Source organism: Pristis pectinata, chromosome 27 (assembly GCF_009764475.1).
Source record: "Pristis pectinata isolate sPriPec2 chromosome 27, sPriPec2.1.pri, whole genome shotgun sequence".
In the NCBI taxonomy this organism is placed as follows: Eukaryota; Metazoa; Chordata; class Chondrichthyes; order Rhinopristiformes; family Pristidae; genus Pristis; species Pristis pectinata.
The window spans coordinates 26701659-26718399 of record NC_067431.1 but is presented as its reverse complement, the minus strand read 5'-3'; the positions used below and the strand labels follow the sequence as shown (position 1 = coordinate 26718399).

The 16741-nt window shown below is 44.6% G+C and overlaps 1 protein-coding gene across 9 annotated transcripts in view; it reads right to left on the bottom strand.

The window, feature by feature from the left end:
- The window catches only part of LOC127583556 (neural cell adhesion molecule 1-like), a 435935-nt gene that overhangs the window by 157419 nt on the left and 261775 nt on the right, over positions 1-16741 (bottom strand). For all 9 annotated transcript variants that reach the window (XM_052039651.1, XM_052039654.1, XM_052039652.1 and 6 more), the window contains exons 3-5: positions 14728-14940; positions 12665-12808; positions 437-574 (exon numbers count right to left, since the gene is read on the bottom strand). In XM_052039651.1, the coding sequence (XP_051895611.1) occupies positions 437-574; positions 12665-12808; positions 14728-14940 (495 nt within the window). The remainder of the gene's footprint in view (positions 1-436; positions 575-12664; positions 12809-14727; positions 14941-16741) is intronic.

The following is a 16741-nucleotide window of genomic DNA, read 5'->3' as shown; positions in this document are numbered from 1 at the left end:
TGTATTTGTTGCCTGCTGAAGGGCTACAGGCATCTTCTGCTACGTGGGAACTGTTTTTGCAGCAATATCATTGCATCTTGAGGAGAAATCTAAATGTTTGACTGAAACACCCTGGTTTAACTACACGTTGCCCTTGTTTGGCCTGTTTTTATTCAAGTATATTGCCAGGTGGTCGCATTTCTTACTTGCAAACTGTTCAGGTTACAAACAGTTCTCAGCAACTAAACCCTGCCATAACTGGGGAGGACCTGTGTATGAATTGTCATGTAGCGCAAAAAGTTGTTAATGAGATGAATCAACATATGGAACGTTGTGAAAATGAGGTGGCACAGCGAGAAACCAATGCAGAGAGCCACAGTAATCAGCAGTGTTTGTAAATGATAGGGATGTATGATTAACCAAGCCCCATCAGTGACAGCAGTTAACGAGAACTTACCATTCACAACAACCCTAATATCCTTGAATTTAATTTCACCACGGGCAGCGATCCTTCCTTCACATCGGTAGGTACCTTCATCTGTCTTCCTGATGTTGCGGATTTGCAAGTAGTTGTTGGGCAACATTGAGAAACGGACTGAAGATAACAAAACAAAATGAGACCATCAGCATTTGCACTTCAAGTAAATCTCTTTCAATAATAGAAGCAGTTCAGCTCAGTGAAACTCTCGCCCACAGATGGATATCTGTTTAACACGAAGGTCTTCTCCAGCAGAATCTCTGTCTCCACTCCTTGATGAAATATTCAGAGAGACATTTTGCTGAAGAATGCCTTGGCCAATATTCTGTGGATCTGCAATGCCCAATGGTTTCTACTGAGACATTGTTGGGAATGGCCACGGAGTTTCTACATGCTTTGAGACGTGGACGTTAAAGGAAACAGAACTGCAAGATAAACTGGAAAAGTCCGAGGAAGAATTTCCTCTAGTGAATGATTTGACCAAAGGAGTTGGTATTGCAACTAGCACGAAATCCTTTTCTATGCTCAAATTGATTTTTTTTGCCACAGTCAAGAGGACAGTTTTAATTTCTAATTACCTTCTCGAATGGCTTCCCCATAGAAGTATGTTTAAAATAATTAAGTAATACAATGCTTCCAGGCAAAAACATTCAACCAACAAAGATCTCTTTCAGGCTGGAAGATTACAGCCATTTGACCACCTGATAAGTTTTACATTTATTACCTTGACTCAATGATAGTCTTGTGCTCACTCACTTTATAGCTCGCTAAACCAACCACTTCTGTCAACTCCACCTTTTTGACCACTGGATATTTTGTCCCAGACCAGAATTTATCAAACAAATAATTCTCCCATGTTCTGAATTTGCTTCTATTTACTGAATTCTTTTGTCACATTTCACATCTGAGACTGATTCCTGGAATTTACTTAACAAGTTTGGTAAATGTTTCTGTGTTGATAGGTGGTTCTCAGAGAAGCAAGAACATGAAACGCACCCATACAAATCACATTACTATTGTCAGAATCTGAACAGAATCAGCTCCCTTTCTGGAGAAAATTTAGAATTGATTCTCTTCTTGAAGAGAATTTGAAAAACAAGGAACTATACATTTTCCCCAGGTAGCAGAACTCCCACTGCTTTTAACGTACTTGTTACAACACAGAAGAATGCAAATAAGTTACTGAGTTGATGATGGCCCTCAGTAGAGCAATAACTTCAGTCCTTTTCACTCTCTTACTTCCCTGTAACTTTGCAACTTACTCTCTTCCATAAGCTCATCGTCTTTCCCTTGGTTTCACAGTGGAAGAACATTGTACCTCTGCAACTCAAGTGTTAAAAACTTCTTCCACTAAACAAAAAGGCACTTTATAGAACTACCTTGAATCACTGACTCGTATTGATCATACAGTAATATATGTGGAAAATATAGCAGATTGACAAATAACTTTTTGAACTCTGTGTGGACAAATCCTCTGAAATAAGGCAGTCACTCCAAGACTTTCCCAATAAAGGCAGAGAATACCGTTCAGATTCGAGCAATAATGATGAGATTTATACCGTGCATTCAATGTGGAAGGTTACTGCGTGCTCCATGCAGGACCTGCAAAAACATTTATCAAACTTGCAAGCAAGCAAATTCCAGCGGACTAGTTTTACTCCATGATACACAAATGTCAGATTACAACATCTGGCAACAGTCAGTGCATACGAATTACTTGGCTGGCATTGCAAACATCTTCATAAATACAGGCCTGGAACTCATGCTCAGCTGAGCTCATTCATTCTTCAAATGATACGGACATGTCACGCATCAGGAATACGCCGGCTTGATAAGATTTTACAGGCTAACCAGACAGGTGAAGGGGCGGGAGAGCAGAAGGAGTTCACAGCCCCAGAATGAGTTCATCATCCTTGCTAAGACTGGGGTTAAATTTGGCTGGTGGTGATGGAGCGTGCATTGCCCACGGTATGAATGGAAGCTTGTAAAATACCCAGGAAACAGGTGGAAGATGGATAGAATTACCCACAATCTTCTCCCCAGGTTTCTTCCGAGCAAGATGATTGCAGGGTACATTGCACTCAACCATCCATTTAACTATCTGCTGCTTAAATAGCAGTTTGCCTCTGGTCTTTGCATCAGAGGAAATTAAAAGCTGTCAAGACTTCCTGAATCAAGAGGGATCTGGAGCTTTACATCAGGGGAACAATGTGCGCCTGTGCTGACAGGGGAATGAGTCAATGGGACAACTTTTTCCTCTAATTACTTTGACAATGACGTCAAGTAAAATCTCTGAGTGAGTCATTCTGTCAAAAAGAAAAATCAAAAAGGTCTGCACAGAAACCACAAAAAAAGTACCTCATGTTTAAAAGGAATTAGCTGGTAGGAGCATTAACCTGGGCAGAACTGAATTAAGATTTTTGCTGGGAGCCAAAGGGCTTTAACCAGGCTGAATGTTGAAGGGAGACTCAAGAGGCTGGAACCTGGAGCTGCTGGAGGAACTCAGCGGGTCAGGCAGCATCTGTGGAGGGAAATGCACAGTCGACGTTTCGGCTCAAGATCTTTCATCTGGACTGAGAAAGAGGTGAGGGGGAGGGGTGCAGCAAGAGCTGGCAAGCGACAGGTGGGTCCAGGTGAGGAGGGATGAGTGGGGGAGCGAGGGAGGAGTGGGGGAATTTTAAAGGGCCCCAGACACCAGGACAGGAGACATCCCTGCACTCAGCTTCTCTCCAGGTGAGAAGCTGGGGTTATATCTTGCCTCATACTTTCAATGAAATTCAAACTATTATAGATTATTCCAATAAAACTACATTGTTGTAAATTATTTACAAAATTTGCCTCAAACTACATAACATTCCCCTTCTAAATGAATGGCTTTACCAACACAGAACGTCTGATGAAAGAAGTAACGGAAATCGCTGGAAATATTTCATTGGTTTGCTCCCCATCTGATCAGATGGCTGCAGCCACTTCCTCAGTGCCTCCCTGCTCAGTACAAGAGGAACTGCAGGTTTGGACATTTGAGGAGCCAATACCATCCACAGGATTACGACTAAATTCCTCAAAGTCCGAATCCCAAGCTGTTGCTTGTCACCTCAACCGGAACATTACGACGTGTCGTGGGAGTCTGATATTTGATAACCACTCACTAACATGAGCAAAATCTCTCTGCTTTCGGAGTGAAAAGCAGTGAAGCAGTTAATTTAGCGTTGTTGGCTAACTCACTGGCACAAAACGACAAACTGTAATTTGTTTAGGACACTGCCTGGCTAGTCTTAAAGGGCTTTACAACTAACCAGGCAGCCTTCATCCTGAACAGTTAAGAGATCACTCTGAACATTGAACTGACACTGCGACCATTTATTCTGAGCAACTCCAGTTATGCCAAAATCCATAAGAATGCGTCAGTGTTACACAATTAGGTGCATCTGCAGACCTTAAAAAAAGATAAACCAGGGATTAATGGTTTTTTCTATTTAAAATCATAAATCACATGGATTTTCTTTTCACTATTAACTCAAAGAACATTTCTTATTTGACAGCTGTCTTGCCTTATTTCGTGTTGTTTTAATCTTCAATTTACAAAACCCCAAACTAGTAAAGCCTTGTCTTGCTTAACTCTGCTTTATTTTTATGACTAACTCTTTAATAACAAAGGGAATTCAGGCATCAGGCCTCACCTACAATGTTAATTTTATTTGGGGGAGGGGAACTGTGCCTTTAACGCTGATGTCACCAGTGTGCGCAAGGGCCTTCCCATTGACATCCCACATGCAACAATCAGTTCTGCAGGGTCTGGGATTTGACTGAGGGTGGGGGAATTAGGCCAGGCAGCCCAGGGGTGTAAACTGTGGCTGCTACTGTCCAGTGAGAAGCTGGCTGCGACATAGTGAAGTTTCCAGTCTGAAGTTTCTTGAGTAAGACGGGAAGCTGATGGGATCAGTGATCCCCACCAGTATCTGAGGGCAATGATCGTAAAGCAGCAGAAATTTAAAAAAATTCACAACCACTACCGAATCGATGTTGAAGGTGCTGAAATCTGACTTAGTGACTTGATAGAACACACAAATGTAATCTTCCTTCATTTCACACACTATGTTCTGTTATGTTCCATAGTGATAAGTCAACTGGCATTTTTCAACGATTATACAGGGGGAACATCTCTGGGTTTGACTGCATTATTGGGCCTCAGGTGAAGATCCTTCTGAGGTTCTGTCTCCCCTTGTAGTTTGGAGTTAAATAAGATCCTTGAGAGCTTCAAATCTTTGGGATTTTCCTGGGATGAGGAAAATTAAGCAATCATGATACCCATTAGCTTTAGAAGGATTATGGGCCAAACGAAGGCAAATGGGACCAGCTTGGATGGGCATTTGGTCGGCATGGACCAGTTGGGCCGATGGGCCTATTTCCATGCTGTATGACTATTAGAAGCCAACCTTCTGATGCAGATGTGACTACAGGCTACAAGCAGACCCAGTCCCGGATTAGAACTCCACTTCCTGATCATTGTGCTGAAACAACTACAGGTGGATCTCAAAGGTGGTCTGCAATATGAACGAAGATGTCCGATTCCTTTGTTACCCTGCTCGATTCAGGGCCGAGTTAAAGCAGCAACCTCTGATAACACTGCACTGGTAGAATCACATCCTGGCAAACAACGGGAGGAGGCCACGCCTTATTTGTCCATACTGTGGGTTTCAGCTGTGTTCCTACTGACTTCAATGGACCTGTTAGGCCTGGCAGAATAGTGGTGATGTTGCTGAACTTGTATAGAATGGCTCAGAGACAAGAAAATAAATCCCACCATCACAAGATTTAAGTTCAGTTAATTAAAAAAAATAACCAGCAGTGGTCACCATGTAACTATCGGATTGTCCTAAAAACCCACCTAGTTCACAAACTTCCGACGGCTGAAGAAATGAGGTATCTCCACTTGGTGTTACGTGCAAGCCCAGAGCCGCAGCCATGTGGCTGACCCAGCTGCCCTCTGGCAGGGACGTTGAACCAAAGCATTGCAGTGCACCACCACTTTTGTAGAGCAATTAGAGATGTACCATAATCACATCCTGCAAACAAAAGCTGAAACTTATGGCAGGAGGTGCAGAAGCCTGAAGTCCCACACCACCAGGTTCAGGAACAGCTACTTTCCTACAACCATCTGGTTCTTGAACAGAGCTGCACAACCCTAACCCTACCTCAGCAACAGAACACTACGGACCAACTCTTGCACTACCGTGGACTTGTCTTTGATTGTGTCTTTTTTGCACTTTTCCAGTTTTTTTTCTCACTGTATTCAATAATTGATGTTCTGTGTGTTGTCTGTGCCTACATGCCTGTGATGCTGCTGCAAGTTTTTCATTGTACCTGTACCTCACCGTACTTGTGCACATGACAATAAACTCGACTTGACTGGAGAGGGAAAAAAATGTGTTTGTGTTTCCTTTCATCAGAAGGATCTGATAATAAGTTCTACTGATAGGTCACTGAGGTGAAACATTAACTTTGTTCTCTCCACAGATGCTGCTTGGCCTGCTGAATATTTCCAGCATTAATAAATTTTTGCTCTTGAGTTATGGGAAATAAATAAAGCTATTCCAGTAAGGCTAAACTAACGAATGCAACCAGCCCAAGGCCAATTTCCCTGCAATCTGTCAAAGATCTATCCATTATCATTGCTTTGTAATCAATTTAGTGAATCATTGTGTGTGTCCGTGACCCACTGTGGTTGAGACCTGGGCATTTCCCAATGATTGAGTTCTGTAGGTAATTTCAGCCTAGGTTTCACATGAAGATGTACCATAGAAAGCATCCTATCTGGATGTATCACGGCTTGGTACAGCAACTGCTCTGCCCAGGACTGCAAGAAACTTCAGAGAGTTGTGGACACAGTGCCATGGAAACCAGCCTCCCCTCCTTGGACTCTGTCTTTACCTCTCGCTGCCTTAGCGAAGCAGCCAGCATAATCAAAGACCCCACCCACCCGGGTCATTCTCTCCTCTTCCAACAGATAGAAGATACAGGAGCTTGAGGAGACATACCACCAGACTTAAGGACAGCTTCTACCCCACTGTGATAAGACTACTGAACGGTTCCCTTATACGACGAGATGGACTCTGACCTCACGATCTACCTTGTTGTGACCTTGCACCTTATTGCACTGCACTTTCTCTGTAGCTGTGACACTTTACCCTGTACCATTATTGTTTTTACCTGTACTACATCAATGCACTCTGTACTAACCAAATGTAACTGCACTTTGTAATGAATTGACCTGTACAATCGGTATGCAAGACAAGTTTTTCCACTGTACCTTAGTACAAGTGACAATAATAAACCAGTACCAATACCAAAAATACCAAGAAGAGCTCTGGGAACAGTGAAGATTGCTGTTCCTTCAGCAGCCTCCAACAATCGGGTTAGAGCTGCAACATGGGCTTTTCGATACTCTTCACACTATGTGCTCAATGGAAAAAGCAGCAGTTTCCACAGACTGAAACTTGACTCTCAGCCTGAAGCATCTGAAGTAGTGAATTCAACTGATGGCAGAGCAGAAGGTTAAGGCCAGCTGATTGTCTTCCCATCCCAGGAATCAGAGGAACGTCTACGTTGACAGACTTTATGCTTCAAGCAAGAACCTGCTAGACCTGTTTAATACATGAAGGAACATTGCAGAATAAACCGGCAAATCACAGAGAATGCAACACTTCAGCAAAAGTTGTTACATCCCTAATTACTGCTCCAATTATTCCTCAGGTGGGATGGTGAATGAGAGGACTGAATCGGCAAACATCCACTCTGTGGGACCTACATTTGTGCTCCAGATGCATTTCCATATTAAAGATAAATTGGAGCCTCAAGCTCCTGTCAGAAACAGGTGGAAGCTTCATAACAACACTTCACTAATCTGGGAAATACTGGCAGCTAATTCCTGAGATCCTTTCCTGGCCATTTATCAATGACATCCAGTAATTCTCACTCAAAGGAGAAGTTTCGACTGCCTTTTGTATTCCCGGCAGCTTTAACACAACCACTGGCATTCCCTTTGGGAGTTTCTCCGGAGGATTTTAGGAAGGTGATGGAGAAGCACTAAATGATCCAGCCACTCAGGAGGTTAAATGTTAAACACCACCACCGCCAGAGGAAATGGTTGAGGCAGGTACACTAACAACATTGGTATTGGTTTATTATTGTCACTTGTACCAAGGTACAGTGAAAAACTTGTCTTGCATACCAATCGTACAGGTCAATTCATTACACAGTACAGTTACATTGAGTTAGTGCAGAGTGCATTGATGTAGTACAGGTAAAAACAATAACTGTACAGAGTAAAGTGTCACAGCTACAGAGAAAGTGCAGTGTAATAAGGTGCAAGGTCACAACAAGGTAGATCGTGAGGTCATAGTCCATCTCATCATATAAGGGAACCGTTCAATAGTCTTATCACAGTGGGGTAGAAGCTGTCCTTAAGTCTGGTGGTACATGCCCTCAGGCTCCTGTATCTTCTACCCAATGGAAGAGGAGAGAAGAGAGATTGACCCGGGTGGGTGGGGTCTTTGATTATGCTGGCTGCTTCACCAAGACAGCAAGAGGTAAAGACAGAGTCCAAGGAGGGGAGGCTGGTGTCCGTGATGCGCTGGGCTGTGTCCACAACCCTCTGCAGTTTCTTGCTGTCCTGGGCAGCGTACCAAGCTGTGATGCACTTGCATAGGTACATGGATAGGAAAGGTTTAGAGGGATATGGGCCAAACGTGGGCAAATGGGACTAGCTTGGATGGGCATCTTGGTCGGCATGGATGAGCTGGGCCGAAGGGCCTGTTTCCCTGCTGTACGACTCTATGACACATTCCCCTACAAACAGAGCTACACAGAGTCAACACATTCAACTTCTGCAGCGCCTGCTGGAAACCACACAGATTATTTAATCGACGGAAGTTAAATTTCCCAGCTGGCAATGGTGGGATTTGAACTTCCAGCCACAGACCTGAAGTCCAGGCATCTGATTATCAGTTCAGTAGCTGAGCCACAATGTTACTCTCCCCCCAGTTGCAGAGCCTCTCATTCAGAGAGAATAACTGACATGGTGACAAGGAGCAGGCAGGTGAAAGCAAGGACAGGACTGCTCTACCTGGAGCCAGCACAGATGTAATGGGTGAATGGCCACCTCCTGTATCGTAACAGTTCAATGACTCGATGATAGGACAGTGCCTGACCTCCAGCTCTGATTAACCACAACAACTCCACTTCCGTTCACCCTCCTTCCACGTCACTGCGGACTGCAGGAATGAGGTCGTTCCAGTCTAGAAACCCCACCTGGCTCTAACAAAAACTGCAATCACAGGTCCCTGGGTCACCAAGAGCAGCTGCAGAGCTGCAGCAACTGTGCAGCGAACAACTGTGCCCCTTCAGAGGTGTCCCGTCCGCGTAACACGGCGCTGTCCAGAGAATGGGCCAAGGAACAAGCACTTCACTCGACCACACCTCTCATACATGTGGGGCAACCGCTGCTGGGTTCTAGACACTATGCACCCACTGCGCTGGGTTCTGGACACCGTGCACCCACTGCGCTGGGTTCTGGATGCCGTGCATCCACTGCACTGGCTTCTAGACACGGTGCACCCACGACACTGGGTTCTAGACACCGTGCGCCCATGGGGGTGGGTACCAGACACCACGCTGCCACAACACTCCGTTTGGGACAGGCACCCCCAGCTCGGTCCCCTTCACCGTGCCTCCACAGGCAGTGTCCTGGCGCTGGGCTCCATGTGAGGCGGGCACCTAACTGCATACTGGTTTTCTTTCGATGCACTCAAGCCCCTGGCGTCGGCTGCTCCAGCTAATTGCTGCAATCATCTTTGAAAACAAAAGAACTTTTGAAATTCTCTGCTGACTACAAGCCCTTGATGAAAACCTCGACGAAGAAAATTAACTTTGATCTTCTCAGAGCCTATAACTCGCATGGCTGCACTTGAAAATAGGGAAAGGAAAGAACATGGAGTGCAGTCTTGTTAAATCTCTCTCTTTGCTTTGATTTCTTTGCTGGCATGAAGAAAGATTTGGAAGATTTAGAAAATGTAGCTTTCCACAGTAATCAAAACTACCCCACCTCCAGATACTTCCTGCAACAAAACCCAGAACAAAGTTCACAGACGTGAATAATTTCAGCTGGCAATGAACCTCGAAAAACTGGCTTCATTAAACTGGGGTTATGAAGAATTTCTCTATTCTCTTACAACTCAGAAAGGAGTCACGGCTATTTAACAATGTGGTTAACTGGCCTGGTTAATATGTCATTAATATACTCCGCTCGCAGACAGAGATTCATACTTTGATTTGGTTGTTGGCTCTCAAGCTGAAACTAATGAATGGTCACAGCTGCCACATTTGCCACATTAAACATTCCAATGTCCTGACCAAACTACAGATTTCAAGTTTCTTCTCTGTAAACTTGGACAGATTCTGCACTCCACTGCACCATTCTGCCGCACACAGCGATGGTCCATTTTGGAACCAGTGACGAACACCAAGCCCTTCACATCCTTTGCTCCAGGCCTTTGTTTATCACTTCAGTTCACTTGATTTCAGCCCCATCCCTTGCAATTCTCTCAATATCCATTTGGGAGCAGAAGTAATGGGATTTCCCTTCTAGTTCCTCATCTGTGTGCCTCGGAAATGTACCAAAATTCCTGTACAGCCTTTGGGCCAAAATCCGAGAACATGCAACCCAACTGCAGGAGCACCTTCACTCCAGCACCGTGATGCCTTGAGAAGTTCACCACCATCCTCTGGAGACCAGTCCGGGTTTGATGAATTCTAGCCTTGCCAGCAACTACCACACATTTGGCTAATGCTTGGGATCCAAGCCCATTCCATGTTTGTCTGACGCCTGGTCATGACAATTTAGTGACTCTCTCTCCCCCTCCCACTACCCGTCTCCCTTCCCATCCACCTTCACCAGTCCAAGCCAAATCCTATCCTCAGCTCCTTTTCTGAAGTTCTCAACAGACCTTTAAGAACATTAACCTTCAAAATCCCACACCTACTTTCTCAAGTTGCACACTTACCAAGTATCCTGTGATCTTACTGTGGATATCTAAAACTTGGGTTGTAGATGTCAATATCATAGACTTATCAAAGCTCCATCAGCCCCCAATATCACCAGCCCCATTCAGACACAACCCATCTGCCAACCCACGACTTGTCCTCCACCTCTTACCCGCCCCACTCTTGGCCACAGCTACTAACCCTTCAGACTCCATCTCGTCCCTCCACCACAGATCTCCCTTACCCTGCCCACTGAGGGAATTCACTGCCCTCTGAACGTCACGATGATTGCTTTCCACAATCTCCACACAAAATCCCCCACCCACATTCTCAGCTACCCCTGCACCACACCTCTCCATATCCTCAATCCTTGCTAGCTGCTGAGGCGGTCTCAAACCACTTCAGTCACAAACTTGTTCAATTCCATTGTTTCTGAATCCACCCCACGAAAATTCTTAACCAGAAGTAATAAACCCTGCACATTACAGCTGCAGAATGAAGAAATGGGTGAATACAGTGACCATAAACATCTGGGACTTTAAGGTCAGACTTCTCCAATTGGAGTTACACTTTTACAACTTCTACTATAATTCCAAGCAAGCTCATCACCAAACTCCGAGACCTGGGACCCAACACTTCCCTTTGTAACTGGATCGTTCACTTCCTGACCAACAGACCACACAATCAGTAAGGACAGGCAGCAACAGCTCTGCCACAATTATTCTCAACACTGGTGCCTTTCAAGGCTGCATTCTCAGCCCCCTACTCTACTCCCTATACACTCATGACTGTGTGGTCAGATTCTGCTCTAACTCCATTTACAAGTTTGCAGACGATACCACCGTTGTAGGTCGGATCTCAAATAGTGATGAGTCGGAGTACAGGAAGGAGATAGAGAGCTTAGTGACATGGTGTCATGACAACAGCCTTTCCGTCAATGTCAGTAAAACAAAAGAGCTGGTCATTGACTTCAAGAAGGGAGGTGGTGTACGTGCACCTGTCTGCATTGACGGTGCTGAGGTCGAGAGGGTTGAGAGCTTCAGGTTCCTAGGAGTGATCATCACCAATAGCCTGTCCTGGTCTAACCACAAAGATGCCACAGCCAACAAAACTCACCAGTGCCTCTACTTCCTCAGGAGGCTAAAGAAATTTGGCATGACCCCTTTGACACTCACCAATTTTTACCGACACACTATAGAAAGCATCCTGTCTGGATGCATCACGGCTTGGTATGGCAACTGCTCTGCCCAGGACTGCAAGAAACTGCAGAGAGCTGTGAACACAGCTTAGCACATCACAGAAACCAGCCTCTCTTCTACAGACTCTGTCTACACTTCTCGCTGCCTCGGTAAAGCTGCCAGCATAATCAAAGACCCCACCCACCCTGGACATTCTCTCTTCTCTCCCATTAGGCAGTAGATACAAAAGCCTGAAAGCACACACCACCAGGCTCAAGGACAGCTTCTATCCCGCTGTTATAAGACTATGAACGGTTCCCTAGTACTATAAAATGGACTCTTGATCTCATAATCTACCTTGTTATGACCTTGCACCTTATTGTCTACCTGCACTGCACTTTCTCTGTAGCTGTGACACTTTTTTCTGCATCCTGTATTGTTTTACCTTGTACTACCTCAATGCACTGTGCAATGAATTGACCTGCAAATGACAATAATAAACCAATTCCAATCCCATTGTCACATGTACCGAGATACACTGAGAAACTTTTGTCTGTGTGTCATCCAGACAGATCATTCCAAACATAAGTACATTGGGGTAGTTAAAAGGAAAACAGAATGAAGAATATAGTGTTACAGTTACAGAGAAAGTGCAGTGCAGGCAGACAATAAGGTGCAAGGGTCACGGTGAGGTAGATTGGGAAATCAAGAGTTCAGCTTTTAGTGTTTGAGAGGTCTATTCAAGAGTCTGATAACAGTGGGACAGAAGCTGTCCATGAGCCTGGTGGTACATAAAACGGTGACTGGGCAGTGTTGGTGTTCAAAGGGATCTAGATGAGCTTGTACAACAATCACACAGACATATACAGCATGTGAGTAAGAAGGCAGATGGTCTGTTGCTTTAGATTGGGAGGCCTTTGAGAGGTCAGTTCAAGGGTCAGATAACATTACTAAGCCATTGTTATCAGTAATGATGATTTTAACTCACCATCTTTCTTCAGCAGAACATCCTTCCCTCTGTTTTTCCAAGTGATGGTTGGTGGGGGTGAACTGACTGAGTCACAAATGACAACAGCATCCTCACCCACTTTGAACTCTTGCGGTGAAGGAGCATTCCTGAACTCCAGCTTTTCTGTGAACAATAAATCAGAGAGCTGCAAAACACTCTAAGGACAGAGCTCTCCCCACCCTTTTATTCCTATCACTGGTCCAATCAAAGAGATGTATGGCACAGAAGGCCATTCAAACCACTGTTTCTATGCTAGTCACAACCGGACTTCAGGGTAACCCCACTTCCCATCTTCTGCTCCGTGGTCCTGCTGGTTATGACCCTTCAGCACCCACCCAACTGACAACTGAACGCATGACAGTTTCTCTCTCTACCACCTCTCAGGCAGTGAGTCCAGGTTCCCATCACTCAAAAGTATAAAACAAATTTCGACACCTTCCTTCTAATCCAATTAACAAATCCTTGTCTCTGAAAACCAATCTTTCTTCCAGTGACTCAGAGGTTTTATTTTTCAAGCCTTAAATAAGTTGTAAACTTAATGCTTCAGTATTTAAAACAAAAAAATCACTCCAACGTTGCTTAGCTGAAGTAACAGAAGGTTAAGGAAGTGAGCAGATGGCAGCTTCATTTTCAATATCTGGGGCTGAACACTTTGCAAAGAATGCAGACAGAGATTTTGACAACATTCCTTTAATTATTCCCAACCATAACTTTCAGATAAACAATATCTTTTCAAAAGCTGGCCATGCCAATGCAGCATAGCATTCCTCCCCCTGCACAAGTCACGAGTGCAGCGGCTGCAGTCACTGCGACTCATGCATTACTGCAATAGCAGTGGCAAGGGTTGCAACCTTGGGTGAGAGGTCAGGTTTGGGAACCAGGATACTGAGCACTGCTGGAAGAAGAGGAAGAGGAGACACTGGATGATCGAGTGGCACCTGGCTCTTGGATGTACGATAATGGTGGGGAGACTTGGAAAGAGATCACCGATCTGGGTGTGAGGAAGAGTGGCGAGTTGTTATGATCTGTTTTTTTTCCTAAAAATTCAGTCATTGTTCTCCAAGATAGCTCGTTGCAGTGCTTCAGGGAATCGTGGCTGAGTTTAAGCCTTTATCTCCCTCAGCAGAACCCATGCACCCACTTATCACTTTCCCTGTGGCACAAATTGGTCTGAATTGCATATGTTGGGCTGTAATTAATAAAGGACGGCAAGAAATACAGGCAAAATATATTCACCAGTCTGCTAGATTTATAACCTTCAGATTTCATATTGTAACAGACGGTTTGACAAGAGATCAACAAGGTATTCTTTAAAACCACAGCTCTATCCATAAGAAAAGAGTGCCGTGCACGTCGATAGGGTTGTTAAGAAGGCGTACGGTGTGTTGGCCTTCATTAGTCAAGGTAATGAGTTCAAGAGCCGTGAGGTGATGTTGCAGCTCTGTAGAACTCTGGTTAGACCACACTTGGAGTATTGTGTTCAGATCTGGTTGCCTCATTATAAGAAGGATTTGGAAGCTTTAGAGAGGGTGCAGAGGAGATTTACCAGGATGTTGCCTGGATTGGAGAACATGTCTTATGAGGATAGGTTGAGTGAGCTAGGGCTTTTCTCTTTGGAGAGGAGGAGGATGAGAGGTGACTTGATAGAGGTGTACAAGATGTTAAGAGGCATAGATCGAGTGGACAGTCAGAGACTTTTTCCCCAGGGTGAAAATGGCTAACACGAGGGGACATAATTTTAAGGTGATTGGAGGAAGATACAAGGGGGATGTCACAGGTAAGTTTTTTTTTACACAGAGAGTGGTGGGTGCATGGAACGTACTGGCGGCAGACGTTGTGGGGGCAGATACGTTAGGGACATTTAAAAGACTTAGATAGACACATGAATGATAGAGAAATGGGATGCTATGTGGGAGGGAAGGGTTAGATAAATCTTAGAGCAGGATAAAATGTCGACACAGCATTACTGTGCTGTAATGTTCTAAGTTCTATAAATACGAGATACTGATGGAGACACAATGAGATACTGATGACTGCCTTACGGTAGATCTTGACGTTAACTGTAGCCTCAGATTCATTCCCATCTTTTGAAGTTGCCACACATCTGTAAATGCCGGCATCATCAACGTTGGCACCGTAAAGGGTCAGACTGGAAGAAATCTCGTTAACTGTTGCCACGGAAATTCGCTGTTGATTTGGATCGATTTTGTCACCATTAGGCAGATACCAGGAAATGCTGCTCGCTTCTCCAGTCACTGAAATCAAACAAAAACTTCATGAGGTACAAACGTCCATCACTGGAGGATCACTTTGATGTGCAATGAAATGGAATTTGTTTTTTTTTATTCTAATTGTGTTCTTTCTTGCAAAAATTGTTTAATTTATGTTTAATTATGTTTTACTTGTGAATGCTGCTTGTATGATGCTATGTGCCTGTGATGCTGCTGCAAGTAAGTTTTTCATTGCACCTGTGCGTACACGGACTTTTGTGGGCAGGCACGGTAGTGTAGCGGTTAGCGTAATGCTTTACAGCGCTAGCGACCCGGGTTCAATTCCAGCCACTGTCTGTAAGGAGTTTGTACATTCTCCCAGTGTCTGCGGGGGTTTCCTCCGGGTATGGTTTCCTCCCACATTTGTAAAGGTTAGGAAGTTGTGGGCATGCTACGTTGGTGCCGGAAACGTGGTGACACTTGCGGGCTGCCCCCAGAACACTCTACGCAAAAGATGCATTTCACTGTTTGTTTCGATGTACAGGTACATGTGACTAATAGAAGATACCTTATCTTATTTGACAATAAACTTGACTTTGACTTTGAATCTGCATTAAAAATCGGAACCTTCCCGGCCTCCAGCACGTCAACTTCCTACAGATGACCAGACTCCAGCCTATCCCAGAAGAAAAGGCTTCCACTTTTTCAGCAACAGGAATTTGGACATTCCCTGCTGGGTCAATGAACTGCACGAGTACCAAAGTCAACACTGATAATGTGGAGGCACAAGAGACGGCAGACGCTGGAATCTGGAGCAACAAAAAAACGTGCTGGAGGAACTCAGCAGGTCGACCAGCATTTGTGGGGGCGGGGCGGGTTGTGGGGAGGGGAGCAATTGTCAACGTCTCCCTGAAGATTAAAGTATGGAAAACCGGCATATGACTGGTTGAATTCATTCGATTCCTGGAGAGAAACTCTGCAGTCAGGACCCGAAACGTCAACAATTCCTCCCCCCCCCCCCCCCCCCCCCCATAGATGCTGCTCGACCCACTGAGTTCCTCCAGCAGATTGTTTGTTGCTACTGATATGTATGTGTTCAAATAATTACCCAAATCAAAGTCAGTGGACTAGAAGTAACAGACAGCCTGGAAATATTGTTCCATCCAAAGCGAACCTATGTCTTAGACTATTGCATGGGAACCCATTAATACGTACTTTTAATATTACATAAGGTCTGCACTAGAAATTTTCAGCAAGCAGATGCTTTACGTGAATGTACAACATTCCTCTTCTTTAAAACCATTTATATTTGACTAGGTCAAAGAAATGCCAGAGACCTCACCGACTTTAATTTAATGATACCGCCAATAATATTCCCTAGGCTATAATCTCCTTCAAGCTGAAAAGATATGCATCTAACTTACTGGTAAAAAGTACCACATTAAAAGGTTAGCGCTGGTCACCCACCTTTCAAGCTATTTAATTTTGATTTTTTTTCTCTCTGTAGGTTCCCTAAAAATGCCAACACTCTCTTGGAATCGAATGAATTCAACCAGTCGTATGCCAGTTTTCTGTACTTTAATCTTCAGGGAAACGTTGGCAATTCCTTCTCCCCCACAGATGCTGCTCGACCTGCTGAGGTCCACCAGCAGGTTGTTTTTTTTTTAACAAGACTAATTCCTGGGATGGGAAGACCGACGGGTAAGGAGAGGTTGTGTAGGTTAGGCCTACATCCCAAAGATGTGCGGCTCGGAGGTTATCTGGCCACTGTTTTCTGCCCCTAGCGTGTAGGTGGGTGGTAGAATCTGGGGGGAGTTGATGGAATTTGAGGAGAATAAAACAGGTT